Here is a 17,763-nt window from a genome sequence, read left to right as displayed (position 1 = left end):
CAGCAAACATTTGAGAGTGGGGAATAAAATCTGCTATAGTACTGATTGTAAGTTCTGCAGATAATGAGATAAGTAGGAAAGAGTTAGCATATGACAAAGAACTGATGATTGGTAAACAAAAAATGAGTACAATATAAAGGGTAGACATTAAAATAATGTATGAGTGCAAGGTTGATTACATAAAGTAGATTAAGGGGCTGATACTTAGAAGAGCAGTGCAGTAACACAAGAACATAATGCAAATTAAAATGGTTACTGTAACAACTACCGTATTTTCCGGCGTATAAGACGACTGGGTGTATAAGACGACCCCCAACTTTTCCAGTTAAAATATAGAGTTTGGGCTATACTCACAGTATAAGACTACCCCTCTTCCAATGCACACCAAATAAAAATTTAAAAACATCAGATTTGATTTCAATATGGTAATTTTAATTCAAATGCTTATGACATGCAGGTACTTAGCAGAAAAACTGTCATTTATAAACATAAGGCTGTCATCAAACATATAAACATAAAACAGTGCAAGTGGATTAAACTTTTCCTAATTCACTCTAAAGCTGAAAGGAAGGATAAGACAATAAAAACATGGGAGCTGCCATGCTGTTTGTTTTCTAAGCTGTCAACCAAACTGAACTGATGATGATAGGAGGAAGATAAAAAACAATAGAAAGAGCAAGTGCCGGGCAAGTCCCTGGCAAGTCAGCAACGCACGCCTCCTTTCTCCCTCCAATCCTTCCTTCCCACCCCGATTTCCAGCTCGGAAAATGCAAAGCGTGTGTGTGTGTGTGCGCGTGGCCTCCTTTCCCTCTTCCCTCTCCCTCCAATCCTCCCATCTCAGAAAGCAGCGAGACGCGTGTGCACACACACACAACACACACACGCCTCCTTTCCCTCTTCCCTCTCCCTCCTCTTCCAATCCTCCCTGATTTCCAGCTCGGAAAATGCAATCCTTCCCAGCTCAGAAAGCAGCGAGGAGAAGCGTGCGCACACACACACACATGCACACACGCCTCCTTTCTCCCTCCAATCCTTCCCCCCCACCCCGATTTCCAGCTCAGAAAGTGCAAGAAGCTCAGAAGTGCAGTGAGGAGAAGCGTGCGCACACACACACAAACACACACACGCACGCACGCCTCCTTTCTCCCTCCAATCCTTCCTTCCCACCCCGATTTCCAGCTCGGAAAATGCAAAGCGTGTGTGTGTGTGTGTGTGTGTGCGCGTGGCCTCCTTTCCCTCTTCCCTCTCCCTCCAATCCTCCCAGCTCAGAAAGCAGCGAGAAGCGTGTGCACACACACACAACACACACACGCCTCCTTTCCCTCCTCCCTCTCCCTCCAATTCTTCCCTCCCACCCTGATCTCCAGCTCACAGTCATTTACCAGCCTGTGACTTCAAGTTAGCAAAAAGCAGCTGCAAACCACACGCCTGCTAGAGGTTAGCCCCTGCTAGAGGTGAGCCGCGGGGACGGATTGCTGAAACAAACCGCTTAGAGTTTAATTGCTCTCCCCACTGCCACTCTACCAATCAAGGACTCTTTTTGAGTGGGGGGGGGAAGAGAAAACTTGATGAGTAATATACCAAACCATATGTGTAAAGGAATAAAATAGAATACCCGTATTTTCCGGCGTATAAGACGACTCGGCGTATAAGACGACCCCCAACTTTTAAGAAGGTTTTTGTGGCCTAGAAAGTCGTCTTATACGCCGGAAAATACGGTAAATCTTTTAGTGGCCAATTTGTGAAGAAGCTGTGCAGAAAAGAACAGAATGAAGCAAAAACAGTAGTAAGAGTTGGAAGGAAAAGAAGAGGAAAAAACAAACAAATCCAAAGTTCTACTCACTCCATTTCATATACAGTAACTGGCAATGTTTGCTCCATGAGGGAAAATTTCTTGGTCTTCACTGGTTTAATAATAGGTTCTGTAGGAAAAGAAAGCATTGAAATAATACTGTCTTTAACGGGAAAACAAGGCATTTCTAACTCAGTGATCAGTGAGAAAAGATTCAATAATGCATGCTTCTCATGTCACAAATTTTAAACCGAATTCCATGGATTTCTGATTTATGCTTGACAAATAAAAAGATATATTTTTTGCTTACAAAGAGGCTGGGAATATTTCCCAAATATCAAATAGTGAATGTAATTAATAGCACATTAGACAGAACAATATATTTGTCTTAGTTCTCACTGATGTATAACATCTGGCCTAAAATACAGTATGGCAAATCATGTTCATATATAATGTCCTGTGCAAAGTAATAAACACAAAACAGATTTCTTGATCAGGGTTAATACTAGAACTAAAATATAGCATTACATATCAGTATCCATATATGTGTTCTGTGCAAAAGAATAAATATAAAATAGATCTCGATATGGGTTAATACAACAACCTTTCTCCATGATATCTAGTTTTTCATGTGGTAGAATTTCATATACTTTTTCAGTTCAGGAAGATTTACCTAGCAGCTCTATTTATGTCCCTTTAGTATCAGGAAGTTTTTTAGTTTTATTTTTCTTTTTAAAAAACTCAGTGTATTTTAATACTCCTTGAAGAAGCAAAAGTTGTTCTTTTATGCCAGTTGCAACATTTAAATTTCTCACCTGTAAGAGGCTGTGTATCTTCTTCCTGCACTATAGTTTCTACTTCTGGACCATATACCTCCTCAGCTGTTGGATAATATTTTTTATCCTCATGCAACACTACATCCATCCCAGGGTGATCTTCATCATGGTCTCCCATATCATCGTCGTCATCATCATCATCAGGCTGAAACCAAAACAATTTGCCCTCAGCCAACTGTTAATAATAGACTTCCACTTACAGAATTTAGGGCTGATATCTATATTCAGTTATAACTTGCAAACATTTGTGCATATTGGATAGTTTGTAAAATGCTGCCAAACAAGGAAGTACTTTCTCAACATCATGTTAACAGCTACTCTGAAAATTAAGGCTCACATTGTTCTCTGGACCAAGAGATGCAAAATAACAGCTTAATCTTTAATCTGTTCATTATAGAAGCATATAAATATTGTTTGTAGCAGAAGCATAAAATCAGTACCTCATCAAGATCTTTTGACTCACGACCCATTTCATCATCGTCATCATCAGAATCAAGTTCTGGACCAATATAATTTCCAAATTCATCATACAAGTCTGTATCCATGTTGCTGGGTCTTGAATATAAAAATAAATCATTAAATAGAGTTAGTTTGTATTCTGAAAATATTACTTTAATATTTGATTGCTTTGCAATTTATTTAATGTGCCTTACCCCTGCTTGCAGGATTCATATTGGGATATTTTTCAATTTATTATCTTGATACCTTAAATTTTATTGCAAGCTTGATATTTTATCAGCATTTAATCACCACTCCTTTAAATAGCTTATTCTTTGCTTATAGTTTCACATTTTATTTTCAGGTTCTCAGCTATAAGCTATCAATTCATTAGCTTTCTTTCAGTATTAACCTAAGAGTATTTTTTATTCATCAACCCTAACAACTTTCACAATTCTCCCTGATTTTAATTATCCGGTATAACTTCTCCAACTCCTTTTTAGCTACAATTGCCTTCACTTCACAGCATTCACCTTATCCAGAATAAGAACAATTATTCTTAAGTATTAGTCCTTCTAATTCAACAGTATCTTTTTCAGAATTATCAGTCGCAACTTCCAGTTTTAGAATATGATAGCTTTCTGTTATAGGTTAAAAAAAGAAAAAGAAACAAAAAATACCATCTTATCAGAATTCACATGATAGCTGTAGCTTTATTTTCCACAACAAACCTAGTCTATCTTAATGCATGTGTTTTTACTGTTGAGTCCTCTTTATTTCAGAGGAAGATTAAGTATATATTAATCTCATTCGTACTGCAACTAATAAAGACAGGCAGGTATGTTTCAATAAAATCTTGTCTAAGATGTATAGACATTTATTCTCTACAATTTGAAACTGCAAAGTCTTGTTTTTTAAAATCCCTAAATCTGTCTTCCGATTAGCTTCCATACGGTAGGTAGAGTTATCTCAAATCTCTACACGTTGCCATATCCGCTTATTCGAATTCCAGCACGTTCGTTCAAAGTACGAAGCGCGTGCTTTAAGCCTACTGAAAGACATTGTGCAATCTAACGGTCGTTTATCGCTTTAAAAATAAGAATTTTATTTTATATCGTAAGGCTTTACAAGAAATAGTAACGTACGCACACACTTACCTCTTTTTGTTCTCCTTCTCAGGAAGCGCGCGTTGTTCGAGACGTTTCCCTTGCCGGCGCACGATGCGACCATGGCATAAAAAGTCCCTTCAATTTCCTCCGGATAAAGTTGTCCGTTTAGTAGCCTGATTGATTTTTCACACTTTTCCCTCTGTCTGATGCTGTAAAGTGAGAGAGATTTAGAGATTCGGTTTGGATTCTTTTCAGGCTGTAGAAAATTGAAATTTTTCATAAGTATTGACTGCGCTCAGGCGTATATTATAGACTGCCCCGATCGCTATGGGTCCATCTCGCCATTTCGTTTTCTAATTGCTATGGAAACCGAACTGACGCTTAATTCCTATAGAAAGTGGAGGCTCAGGCAGAAAAAGAAACAATCGAACCACGTTTCCACAAACGTGGAAAAATCTTCCCTTCTATTTGGTAACGGTCGGGTTAGCGAGAGAAATCGAGAACAGTTTTTGCGGTATGCATGGGATAGTAAAATAAAACATAAACTGTAGAATCCGTCGGCACTGAGTATGGAGTGGTCGAAAGGTTATTAGTTCGGGCCGGCTTGTTTACCATTTTCTGAGAGAGTTGGTGAATATGTTCTTGCTTTTTTATTTACTATTTTATATTGACGTACTTCCTTTCCGTCAGTACCCGATCCAAGAATAGAATAGAATAGAACCTTGAGGTCTTCTAGTCCAGCCCTCTGCTCAAGCAGGAGAACTTATACCATCTCAGACAAGTGACTGTCTAGCCTCTTCTTAAAAATCTCCAGTGATGGAGTGCCCATGATTTCTGGGGGCAAGCTATTCTACTGGTTAATTGTCCTCACTGTCAGGAAGTTTCTCCTTAATTCTAGGTTGTTTCTTTCTTTGATCAGTTTGCAATCATTGTTTCTTGTCCTGCCCTCTGGTGCTTTGGAGAATAATTTGACGTCCTGTTTGTGTCAGCTCCTCAAATACTGGAAAACTGCTATCATGTCTCCCCTATTTGTTCTTTTCGTTAAACCATCCAAACTCAAGTCCCGCAGCTGTTCTTCCTATCTTTTAGTCTCAAGGGCTCTTCTCTGATTTTTTTCCAAACACTCTTTTTTGTGATATGATGACCAAAATTGGCTGCAGTATTCCAGGTGTGGTCTTACTAGGGTTTTATAAAGCGGTATGAATACCTCGTGGTCTTGATTCTATGCCTCTGTTTATACAACCCAGGATTGTATTGCCTTTTTTGGTTGCTGCTGCACATTGCTGGCTTATGGTTAAGTGATCATCCACTAGGACTCCAAGGTCCCTCTCACAGTTACTGTTTTAAGCCAGGTCTTGCACAATCTGTACTTGTACCTTTGATTTTTCACTCCTAAATGTAAAACTTTGCTTTTGTCCACATTGAAACTCATTTTGTTGGATAGGGCCCATTGTTCAAGTTTGTCAGGATCTTCTGAGGTGTTGGCTACTCCTGTCAGTTTGGTGTCATCTGCAAATTTGATGAGTTCCCCTTCAATTCCCTCATCTTAGTCATTGATGAAGATATTGAAGAGTACTGGGCCTAAGACAGAACCTTGTGGTACCCCATTGCTTACTTCTCTCCATGTGGATGTAGTGCCATTGAGGACTACTCTTTGAGTACAGTTTGCCAGCCAACTACAGATCCATCTGGTGGTGATGTTGTCTATTCTAGCTTTTTCTAGCTTACCAAGGAGTAGGTTGTGGTCTACTTTATTAAATGCCTTACTGAAGTCTAAGTATGTTGTATGTATTATGTTTTAATGTCTTATCTATGTATACACTTTGAGAGGAAGCAACTAAATTTCATTTTTAATGTGTGCCATTGTGCCGACAGGAGAAAATGACAATAAAGGTTGTCTGTCTGTCTGTCTGTCTGTCTGTCTGTCTGTCTGTCTGTCTGTCTATCTATCTATCTATCTATCTATCTATCTATCTATCTATCTTCCACAGTATTTAGCTGGTCTATTAGTTTAGTCACTTTGTCGAAGAATGAAATAAGATTGGTTTGGCATGATCTGTTTTTAATAAATCTGTGCTGGCTACTAGTTATAACTTTGTTTGCTTCTAGTTATTCACAGATCTGTTTTTTGATTATCTTTTCTAGGATATTCCCAGGTATTGATGTTAAACTAATCGATCTGTAGTTTCCTGGGTCCATTTTTTTCCCCTTTCTTGAAGATGGGAACCACATCAGCCCCTTTCCAATCCTCAGGTATTTCCCCAGTGCTCCAGGATTTTTGAAAGATGTGGTGCAATGGTTCTGAGATAACATCTGCCAGCTCCTTCAGAACTCTGGGATGTAATCTATCAGGTCCTGATGATTTATATTCGCCAAGGTCAGATAGGTGTTCTCTTACCATTTTCTTGCTTATTTTAATTTTTGTTTCTGGAGAAAATAATGACCCAAAAGAAGGGTGCATTCAATAGGAAATCCCTTATATGCCAGAATCTACTAGCAAGGATATAGTGGTTGAACTGACTGTAAAAAAATTATAATCTACCAATCTATTTATTTTGACTGATTTTACTGAATAAGTTCACTCACCGGCTTCATGAGAAGCTGACTGTTTTTTCTTATGCAATTATTTGAGAGAGATACATAGTTTTTTCAAATTAAATATCTAATGTATTGGGTAATTGTGTTCTTCTTAGGTTTCCAAAGTGGAAGGCATGATAGATTTCCATGCTTTGGAGAAAGAGCTGGAAGAAGCTATTGCCACAGATGAGAAATACCAGAGAGAAAATGAAGCTAAATTCCGAGCGGTGCATCAGAAAGTATCATCTTATGAAGAATTCAGGTTTCTTGATTTTCAGATTCCTTTATTGATTTGATGCAGAATATGGATAAAACATTTAATTATCCATGAGGGCAACTTCCTTTGAATTTAGGAAATTTATAAACGTATAATAATTAAATAATACTTACATATAAGTATTGTAACTCTGGTTATTTTTAAAATCTGAATTTTTCTGTTAATTTTCGTATTAGCAGTTATTTTTCAGCTGCCTTCCCATTGTTCTATTAGTGCTGAAAAAAATCATTTATTTTATAGTAGCCTATTGGTCTGTTAAAACTGGAGAGTAATACTTGTCTCATAACATTAGTAGTTCTTTAATGTTTATTTCATTGCATGTAGAATATTGGATGATATATTATATTGAATAGCAACTTAAATGTTAATCATGGAATATAGGCATTAGAAAGCAATCTAGGAGACTTTCTTGTCCAGTTCTTTTATCTTGTGCAGGAAATGTAGTACTGCAGAGATATTCATTTCTATGATATATGTTAGTAATATAGTACAGCTTCCATCACCTTCAATTTTAACTTCTGCATATCTGAGAGAAGGGAGCCAAATAACTAACAATTAAATCACTCTTCCTCCTATTATTTTTCATAATATATCAGAGAAAGAAGCAACAATTGGAGCACATAACGCAGAGGCTAGAGTTACCAATTAAAATTGGAAGAAGCAGAGGTGTTCTCTTTACTGCATTTTTTTTCCTCCTACATGTTGCAATCTCTATTGTATATTGTAAGTTATCCAGAGTTTTATAAGGTAGAGTGGCCTTTCCCATAAACTAACAGTTAAGAGGCGAGGCAAGATGCATGATATAACTTTCCTATTTCTTTAATAATTAGATGAAATGAGTATTTGGTAGCTTTAAACCAAGTTGCTGCTGTCAAAATGAGTATCTGAAATGTCTCTAGAACCTTCCTCCATTCTGTCTGCAGAGATATTGTTCTAGCCTCCCATTTGAAACCTCTGGAGCAAAAGGATAAAATGGGAAGTGGCAGGAATGTGTTGTGGAACTCTTGTGCAGTTAAAGCAAATCATAAACAAGAGAGTAAGATAGACTTGCCTCAGGTAAGAGTAATTCTGTCTATGAGCTGAAATATTTTTTTAAATTAAATCTGTTTTATTTTATTTAGGAAGTAGAAGATTGTTTTCTCAATATTTGAATAAATCTAATAATACTATGGAATTATTATTTTCCTATCCTATCCATCTTCCTAATCTATATTGTTTTGTTGAAGAACTATACCCAAAAATGTACAGTAAGAACATATATTTTTTAAGAGATGATGCTTTTGTATTCTGCTTTTCTCCTTTTGGGTCTTTTCTACTTCTGATTGCTCATCATTAATTAATATATTGTGCCATTGTTTTGTTTTAAAAAATCAGTTTCTACCAGCCCTGTTTAAATTTCAGTTTCCATATAATATGTAATTAATATTTTAAAAATGAAGAAGCTGAATTCTTAATTGTGGAGCTGGAAAGTACAATAATATCTAGGTGGTGGGATTTTGTCATTTTTAAAAATTCTCTAGGAATTGGAACACCTGCCTGAGACTTCTGCAGAGTTCTATAGAGATTGGCGTAGATGTATGAAAAACAATCAAGATCGCTATCTCTTCCTCCTCCAACTTGGATCCCAAAACTTGTGCCGTATCTTCCAAATAGATCTTGTTTTTGGCCTCTTGGGTGAATTTCTAGTGGTACTGAATCAAAATGCTTGCATCAAAGACTTCAATTTTATCTTGGATATCTTGGAGAATTTATCAGGCACGAAACGTTTTGGACTAAACATTGAACTTCTGAGTGAGATAGAGAAAGAAAACTGCAGGCAGTTATTTGAAAAATTGCAAAAAATAGAAATTGGCCTTGACAATTTTTCTGAAATTCAACAGATTTCAAATGAAGATGATACAGACGCTATTCAAATCCATTGTCAAGCAGGTAAAGGAACTAAAAAAAAAATGCTAAAACTGATGAACCTTTACCAAATGTCCTCAATCAATTCTTGAGTTTATACTAGTAACTAAGGATGGAAACATTGTAACATAAAGAAAGGACTAGCGTGCCTATTAAGAACATATCTATTCGCTCTTTAGTATGTATTGGAAAAATAGAAGAGCATATGAAAAATAGATACCTAGTCAGAGAGTGTTCGCCTCTTGCCTTTTGTCTCTATTGCAATAAAATGTTATATCAACTTATCAGTTTAAAAGTATGCATTATTTGTTTTTTGAGTACTTTTGTCATATTTCTTATCACACATCTTGATTTTCTGCTTTAGTTACAAGGCTTAGTCCTTGAAGTATGAAAGGCACTACTGACAACTCGGATATTGGCATCTTTGAGCATATTTATTTAAAGGTTTTTTTGACTAATAGGTAATCATAGCAAGCAACTCAGCTGAAATCAGAGAGAAGAACTTTCACTTCAGATTGAAGAACCTGAAAGCAAGTATTAATCATAAACAGGATGTTATTAAGGCATTTTGAGAGAATGCACTTTATTCTTTAGAGCTACATGGTATCAGCGGACGGTATGATAGATTGCTTGTCTGTTCTATTTCTAGATGCTTATCATAGCAATAATCCAATTAACCGTTTGGAAGCAAGCTTTTGAGTATCTGCAATATTCTGACATATTCAGTCACAGCAAAAATAGTATTGTATTTCCAGGCTAATATTAACTTGGTACAATATTAGGTGGGATTTCAACTAACTTAGTCTTGATAGAGAAAAATTTTAAAAACTGTATTATTCCCAGCAAAGCAATAAAACATTTTGAAAGGAAATTTTAAAGAAATTATTTTGGATCATGATATCAGATGAAACTGTCATATATCTAGAACCTACAGCAGTGATGGCGAACCTTTTAGAGACTGAGTGCCCAAACTGCAACCCAAAACCCACTTATGCATTGTTGGGTGCTGGGTGGGTGTGGCCCATTGGGTGGGTGTGGCCCATTGGGTGGGCGTGGCTGCGGTGGTAACAGCAAACTGGGTGGGACTAAAAAGTTCAATCAATCAATTCCAACTTTGCGAGATCTTTTTTTTTCCCCGCGAGAAATTGATTGATTGATTGAACCTTTTTTTTTTTTTGTACACAGCGCAGGCCTAAAGCGAAAAGATTTTATAAAATCCAGCTGAAGGTCTAGGACTGGGGTGATGGCGCGCGTGCCCACAGAGAGGGCCCTGAGTGCTGCCTCTGGCACCCATGCCATAGGTTCGCCACCACTGACCTACAGTATATAGTACTTTCTACTTAATCTTTACCCTATGTGCTGGATCAGTATGTAGAGCATATATTTAGCTTAGAAAACTGTGTGTAGAGCAAGTAGCATTTTAAAGGTTAAAGTGCTGTCCCCTTAAGGGTAGTCTTCTGGGAAATGTAGTTTAGTTGTTACATGGTTATATCTGTGTTCTAATTGGTCAGTTCTATGTCTTAACTAGCCATTGGGAGGGATTTCAATGTTTTATGATAGGGTTTCCTGGCTACATGCCAGCATGTAAAATTTTGTGTAGTACGGCCACAGGACCCTTTGCTCCATACGAACATTGGGTGAATCTACCTTTAATTTTTTACACCACAAGAACAGACAGATTATGATACGTGCCTCAGAAGAACTTTTCTTAACTGTGAGTTATTGTTTAGAGATTCCTGAATAATAAATAATCTGAATATTAATCCGCCTTTGGAGTTAATCTGTCTGTGACAAACAGGAATAAAGCAAATCTCTTGTTTGGATCAGAACACCCTATGTATTCTCTTTCATCCTTCCCATCAAAGTTGCCACAGATACCAGAGAGGCCTTAGCAAGCTGAGAGTACCTATAGCTCTTCATTTGTATTAATCTTCATTACTTTATTAAAGATTAATATGCAGACTATGCATTGTCAAGAAAATTGCTGTTGTTAAGTGGTCAAATTGTGTGGTCTGGTATCATCTTGGGTACACTGAAGTAGAAATGGCATTATAAAAAGATATTATTGTGAAAGTAACAGAAAACAGCATAATAGCATATACATGTTTCAACCAAGAAGTTCAGACTTTGGGGCTTAGCATTATCAGATGAACATAAGCAGATGAACTGTAAGAGGAATGTTATATTATGCCAAAGTGCATTTGTTTTTGTTTTTTATCTAGTTCAGGAGTTCCTTGGACTTTCCTTACAGCTACCCAGCCAGGCTTTGGTTCCAATTCAAATTACAACACTCAAACTCAAAGCAAAAAAAAACAAACAACAAACAAACAAAAAAACATGATTCTACCAGATTCACTTGTATCATTGTCTCAATCTCTAGATCCCTTGATGTCCCATGAAAGAAATTGTAAAAGATTCAGCCATTAAAAGGCTATCTACATTACAACTGCTCTAAGTCATCGTAATTGTAATTAACAATTATATAATTTGATACGTTATGAAGTTTTATCTAGAGTATACTATAGCAGTAAAAAATAATAATAAGAGGGTAGATAGATGGAGGGAAAGAATCTCTGTTTGAGTCTCCTTCCCCCCTCCCCCAATTCAGATGTTATATTAAATCTTGGTAAAATGAAACAGTTAATGAAACAATTGATGGTTGAGCAGTTTAAGACTATTATGCAATTCTATCAGATGATCGGTTCTGGGAAGCTTGAAGGGGAAAGTGCATGCTCATTTCAGCCTGAAATACCAATCAGCACCTCTCTAATTACATTCACCCTCACTTTCAACATAATGGGAGCAGTTTTAACATTACAATAGTAAAATGAAGGATGTCTTATGAAATCCTTTCAATCATAGGCTGATAGGCTGGGATTAACATGAATGCTATGAACCCTGACAAAACAAACAAAAACCAAACAGGTTGCCGAATGTGTTAATATTGTAGTTACAGTAGGTGCAAGTGGGAAAATAATTTTTGTTCCTCAACATCAAATTCATTTAAAGAATTACATAATGGATTTTTTTATATTTTCTTAAAATGATAGGAAAAAACACTGTAACACTGCAGTAATTATACTACAGAAATGGCAGTACAATCTGAAAATCTCTAACAACTGAGCAGAATGTGATCCTAGGTTTTCTGATAATGAGGCAGTTTCATTTATACAGTCAGTCATAATGGTCTGCAAGGGCTTAGATTTGTCTATATCAGAACTCAGTTGGCATTCTAGAACTCAAAGAAGCAATTCCAGAGTCATTATTTCTTATGCAAAGATAATATGTACATATGATGTACATTATTAAAAGATCAGCTCTGAAAGAATTTGAACAAGACCAGAAATTCTAGAATGAAGGTTCTCTTCATTGATGTGCATAGTTAAAATATAAATTTGAAAATTTGTAATTAGCTTCTGCTATAGGACGTGGAAACTGTTGGATAATATAAAATGGACAGCCATCAAATGGTGTCAGCAGGATGGGTTGTGATAGCTATGGTCCTTGGCACTGCTGATGTTCTTCATGCCTTTGCTATTATGGAAAAAGAAGATGTGTTCAAGAAGAATCCTTGCCCAGCTTTCTTGATGTTTGAGAATGCTGCTTATTTGGCTGATATGAGTTTTGAATTGCCCTGTAAATGTAAGCCAGAAGAAATAACCACTGTAGTTTGGTACTTTCAAAAAAGCATGGGCAGTCAGCAAACTAAGGTCTTGACAGATTTTGATGGTACTTTGATAGTAGACTCACGCCACATCAAGGTAGGCAGTGACATGCTTCGTCGTTTCAGCATTAGGATGTTTAGTCTCATTGTCTTCCGGATTCAAGTAGAAGATTCAGGGCATTATATTTGTGGTACAAAGAAAGGGGATTTCTTCTACGGTTATGATATAGATATACAGCCTTCAAAGAGAATAACTATCGCCTTTGCAGATGAGGGTCAGCATCCACAGAATGACCTCCATGAAGCAAATTTCACAGTCCTCACCATTTTCTGGGACTGGACTAAATGCAACCGCTGTGATGTCAGAGGTGAGCAACGAAGAATTGGGCTTTGCTACATAAAGAGTCCTTCTCTTTTCAGGAGGTACCACACCACTATAGAAGAGGTGGCATCTTGTGGCTCAAAATCAATCCCAAAGAATTTCTTTCATGGTATTCAGATGAGAAAGCCTGAAGTTGTTATACGAAGTTGCATGGTATCTTGTAAGAGGAAGATACCTTCAAATGAAGGAGAAGCACCAATTTCAAACATTATCTCAAAGCTTGGAGAAAAACCTTGGATTTCCAATATCCCTATTCAATTCCACAAGCAGTCCCTTGGCAGAGGATTGATCATTGCTTGCCCTGGTACTAGGCCAGAACATGCTGTTGCCTGGGATAAAGATTCAACAAGATTATATCTCAATAGGTTTCTCACTGGGGTTAATAAAACCATGAGGGTCTTCATTGACCATGGAAATCACCTCCACATTCGTTTTACCCAGATGAATGACAAAGGTATTTATTATTGTTGGCGAGAAGGAGAAATAGTTGCTGGATTCCGGCTATCTGTAGTATATGAAAGTCGCCACAGACGAAGTCTTGATGATCCTGAAAGTCAGTATGCTATTAAGGCTATTATCACAAGCTATGTGCTCATCATCATCTTTTTTATAATCATTCACATTGTTCGCTGTTGCCTCTATGTGTTGAAATATACAGCTATGGAATAGCATCTCAAAAAATGACCATAGGCCTAATAAATGATGATGATTGGTTTCACAACTAATTTAATAATTAATTGAGCAACTGTTTCTTTATCAATTAAATATTTCAATTTTAGAATACTGTAGAACACTCAGTGAAGATAAATTTTAGACAATCAGCTCTCTTAAATACGAGAGCTAATATACAGTGAGTAAACAACTGTTAACAGAAGGCAAGGATACTAATATTTTTTCATTATATATGAAATATGATAGTTTTTTACTGTAGAATTCTATGCCTAATAATAGCCCAATTGGTAAATCAATTTAAAATCCATATGTATTGAGAAAAATCCAGAAAAATAGCTAACTGAGTATTATCAGTCTGAGATTCCTGTTGCTGAACTTGTACAGGTTCAAATATACTTGAACAATATACATATATTGCAAATCTGCAACAGTCACACATAGGGCAATCATTCGGTTGACACTGAAGGTAGATGGGTAATTCATTTCTTATACAGTTTAATTGATGTAACAAAGAACAAGCAATTGATTTTGTGTATCTTTTATCTTAAAAGAAACGTCTGTATTTTGTTTATATATATTGTTCCTTTGTAAGCCACTGTGAGAATTCTTTGGAGAATATCAAATAAAGAAACAGAATGAGCAGTGAGAAACTGAAGGAGAAGCAATTTTTGATGTAATGTTTAATTGTAAAAGAAATATAATAATAAACAAGTTTGCAGTTTTAAATAATGCCATTGCTATAGCCTCATACTTTTAGTTTCTATTAAGCATTTACATACAATCCTCTGTAAAACTATAATTAGAAGTTCATCTATTACTATAAATATGCAAGCATGTTTATGTGGCTAGCATACAAAGCAGAACATGAAACTTATGAAGTATTTTAGCATAGTGATTCTAAAAGGAATATATCCAAAATATTAATTAGTTATAATGTTTAATCATGTTTATATGATCCACATTGCTCGTGTTAGGACAGTTAGTTTTACTGGAAAATAGATAAGTTGTGTGTAACTCTTTGTGGTAGAAAATGATGAGTTCCACCATATTCCCTAGTTTTATTTTTTAAAAGAAAAATAAAAGTTATGCCATTTCTTCCACAGTCACAGCTATTAATTTAAATATAGGACATTGAAGGAAAAAAAGAGGTTAAGCATAAACATCATTCAATATTCTTTTCCAAAGTACCATTAAAAACAACAACAACAGCAAGTCACGTAGTCCATGCATAAGTGCGTGCAATGCAAGGAATCAAAAGTGAAAAATGCAATTAGCAGTATTTGTATAACAGCAATAGATACTGTAAGTGACAGCATTCACACAGCCATCTAAAATGGTCATATAAAAAATGTATGTCCCTAGATTTATGTGTTATTTCATTAAGCAGGTTGATTTCTTGAAATTATGCTTGAACATGTGGCTGATATAACAGATGTGAAACCCCAGTCATTCTTCAAATTTCCTTTCCCCTCAAATTGTGTTCATTTAGTTGGGGAAAAAAAAGAGTTTCTCAATGCTTCTCATAGGCATGCTTGTGAAAGTCATGTTGCCTTCTTCCTTCTTTCCTTGTCAACACACCTTGGGAAACCCTAACTTTTGTTACCAGCTTAACTTTCTGCTCTGCAATTGAATTCTGCTTTGCTTTAAGCCAGTGGTTCTCAACCTGTGGGTCGGGACCCCATTTCACGGGGGTCACCAAACAACGCAGTCGGCCATTTTTTCCCCCTTTTCCTTAGCTGTGCCACTCCCTTTTATTCTATTGGCTTTTAAAAGCCAATAGAATAGACTCTCTTGAATAGAGTGTAATTCTATTGGCTTTCAAAAGCCAATAGGAATTGTCCAGGCTGTCTCTGCCCTGCTGAGCCCGCCAAAAGTCCCATTCTGCAAATGGTGCTGCACCAATTGAGTATTCCTCGACTTACGACCGGTTGAGTATTCCTCGACTTACGACCGGTTGGGGGTCGCGGCATTAAAAAGGTTGAGAACCACTGCCTTAAGCTGAAGCAATGATAAAAGAATAACTCTCTGAGCCTTTAGCACAGAGTGGATTGTCATTTATAGCTAGGGCAGGCATTAGCCATAATTCTTAGGAAAGCTGGAAATTGTCATTCAGTAACCTTCAAAGTGCCATAGGTTGCCTAGCCCTGATTTAGAGCAATTGCTTCAATATTTGAAATCATATCAATTTTTAACTTTTTTATTTTTTCATTGACTTGGTTAAACCAAATGAAATTCTATCAAGCGCTTTCCTGCCAAACCTCAAATCTTACAGGCATCTTGTCACGGCCCTTCAGAAACACCTAACCTTTCCTCCTCTATCTTCCTCTCTTTTGCTACTTCATCTTTTGATGTTTTTCCCACTACTTTTCCTCGTCATCCTCTGCACACCACGTGGGGGGGGGGAACTATTTACTTTCTTTGTATAAGATCACTAATTATATTATACAACTTGGAACCTCTTTACAGCAAAGTGGTTTCTAAAGTAAGAATAGACAAGCAACATCTTTTGATCTATACATGGTCATATATTGCCCTTTATTTTTTTTCCTATGGGATTTTTAAAAAAAATTCATGATCTGTGATTTGAATAATCTTATATTTTTATCTCCATTTTCATTGATTTTTGCATGCAATTTCTTAAAACTAAAATGGTATTTTTATGTTTTTCCTTCCCCCTTTCTTAAAAAATAAAATATTTTATTTCTCTTTTGTGAGATTGATCTATCTCTCAAAGAGGAAAAGGAAGAAGGGCTTAGCCCTTAACTGCATGCCTCAGTGCTATAGACACATTTCATTTTTTCCTCATTTTTTTCTCTCTTATTTTCCCACTACCAAGCACTACTCCAAAGAGGGAGGTTGAGCTAAGATGTGTAGATTTATAGGTCTTCTAGGACAGTGATGGCGAACCTTTTAGAGACCGAGTGCCCAAACTGCAACCCAAAATCCACTTATGTATTGTCGGGTGTTGGGTGGGCGTGGCCCATTGGGTGGGTGTGGTTCATTGGGTGGGCATGGCTTTGGTGATAACGGCAGATTATGTGGACTAAAAAGTTCAAATCAGTTCCAACTTTGCGAGATCTTTTTTTTCCTACGAGAAGTTGAAATTGATTGAATCTTTTTTTTTCTGCACATGCCGGCGGAGGCCTAAAGCAAAAAGGTTTTATGAAACTCAACTGAAGGCCTTGGACTGGGGCGATGGCATGCGTGCCCACAGAGAGGGCTCTGCGTGCCACCTGTGGCATGCATGCCATAGGTTCGCCACCACGGTTCTAGGACAAAGATTTTTTTAAAGATAAAACTTGCCTCCTACTGACTAGGGTTCCCTCTTACAAAGGTACAGGAAGCCCTTTGAGAATCTTTGCATATTTCTTCTAGGAAAGAAGCTATGCCTTTAACATACATAGCTAAAACTTTCTCATGGATTATTTTCATTATAAACTCGTAGTAGGATATTTTGCCCCTCAAATTTCAGTCTGTTATACATTTCTTAAAATTATGACTGTTTTACCAGAAAATGGGAATAATCCCGACATAGAAGCCAAGGTGGGAATGTCTCATCCATCAGTTCCCTTGTCCCTTCCCAAGTAATATATTTGATTTCATTACTAAGAAATAATAGATCTAAGCTTTACAATCCATGACACCAAGCTGGTAGGAATAGCCAACACTCCAGAAGACAGGCTTAGGATACAGGAGGATCTGGACAGACTTGAACACTGGGTGCTATCTAACAAAATGAAATTCAATGGTGAGAAAAGTAAGGTTCCACATTTAGGCAAGAAAAACCAAATGTACAGGTATAGTATAGGGGGTACCTTGCTCAATAGTAGTAACGGTGAGAGGGATCTTGGAGTCCTAGTGGACAATCACTTAAATATGAGCCAGCAGTGTGCTGCAGCTGCCAAAAAGGCCAACACAGTGCTGGGCTGCATTAACAGAGGGATAGAATCAAGATCACATGAAGTATTAATACCACTTTACAATGCCTTGGTAAGGCAACACTTGGAATATTGCATCCAGTTTTGGTCACACGATGTAAAAAAGATGTTGAGACTCTAGAAAGAGTACAGAGAAGAGCAACAAAGATGATTAGGGGACTGGAGGCTAAAAC

The 17,763-nt window shown here is 36.8% G+C and overlaps 3 protein-coding genes across 5 annotated transcripts in view; 2 read left to right on the top strand and 1 right to left on the bottom strand.

Annotated features, from left to right (window-relative positions):
- EFTUD2 (elongation factor Tu GTP binding domain containing 2) overlaps positions 1–4,360 on the bottom strand; it is a 37,378-nt gene extending 33,018 nt beyond the window's left edge. Inside the window, exons 1-4 of the mRNA XM_039331447.1 lie at positions 4,224–4,360; positions 3,069–3,183; positions 2,608–2,773; positions 1,844–1,922 (exon numbers count right to left, since the gene is read on the bottom strand). Coding sequence (XP_039187381.1) covers positions 1,844–1,922; positions 2,608–2,773; positions 3,069–3,173 — 350 coding nt within the window. The 5' untranslated portion in view covers positions 3,174–3,183; positions 4,224–4,360. The remainder of the gene's footprint in view (positions 1–1,843; positions 1,923–2,607; positions 2,774–3,068; positions 3,184–4,223) is intronic.
- A 129-nt stretch (positions 4,361–4,489) lies between these two features.
- Positions 4,490–9,218, top strand: CCDC103 (coiled-coil domain containing 103). Of its 3 annotated transcripts, none has more exons than XM_039331450.1 (4): positions 4,490–4,646; positions 6,869–7,014; positions 7,953–8,085; positions 8,550–9,218. In XM_039331450.1, the coding sequence occupies exons 2-4, from the start codon at positions 6,887–6,889 to the stop codon at positions 9,024–9,026; spliced, it is 738 nt and encodes a 245-aa protein (XP_039187384.1). In that variant the 5' UTR covers positions 4,490–4,646; positions 6,869–6,886; the 3' UTR covers positions 9,027–9,218. The 3 variants fall into 3 exon arrangements, with proteins under 3 accessions (XP_039187384.1, XP_039187382.1, XP_039187383.1); XM_039331448.1 differs by having other exon boundaries at positions 4,490–4,689; XM_039331449.1 differs by lacking the exon at positions 4,490–4,646 and adding an exon at positions 6,371–6,428.
- A 922-nt stretch (positions 9,219–10,140) lies between these two features.
- FAM187A (family with sequence similarity 187 member A) lies at positions 10,141–14,797 on the top strand. The gene has a single exon (XM_039331713.1). The coding sequence runs from the start codon at positions 12,387–12,389 to the stop codon at positions 13,647–13,649; it is 1,263 nt and encodes a 420-aa protein (XP_039187647.1). The 5' UTR covers positions 10,141–12,386; the 3' UTR covers positions 13,650–14,797.
- Positions 14,798–17,763: the final 2,966 nt, after the last annotated feature.

The sequence above is a fragment of the Crotalus tigris genome, unplaced genomic scaffold (genome assembly GCF_016545835.1).
Source record: "Crotalus tigris isolate CLP2741 ecotype Arizona unplaced genomic scaffold, ASM1654583v1 scf7180000024437.13266115, whole genome shotgun sequence".
NCBI classification, from domain to species: Eukaryota; Metazoa; Chordata; class Lepidosauria; order Squamata; family Viperidae; genus Crotalus; species Crotalus tigris.
This window is presented reverse-complemented; position numbering and strand designations above follow the sequence as displayed.

Bases quoted from the DNA above. Each gene is read 5' to 3' on its own strand.
- CCDC103 (XM_039331450.1), top strand. From the start codon at position 6,887: ATGATAGATTTCCATGCTTTGGAGAAAGAGCTGGAAGAAGCTATTGCC. The intron at 7,015-7,952 runs GTTTCTTGATTT...TTCTGTCTGCAG, and splicing joins TCATCTTATGAAGAATTCAG to AGATATTGTTCTAGCCTCCC. The intron at 8,086-8,549 runs GTAAGAGTAATT...AAAATTCTCTAG, and splicing joins GTAAGATAGACTTGCCTCAG to GAATTGGAACACCTGCCTGA.
- FAM187A (XM_039331713.1), top strand. From the start codon at position 12,387: ATGGACAGCCATCAAATGGTGTCAGCAGGATGGGTTGTGATAGCTATG.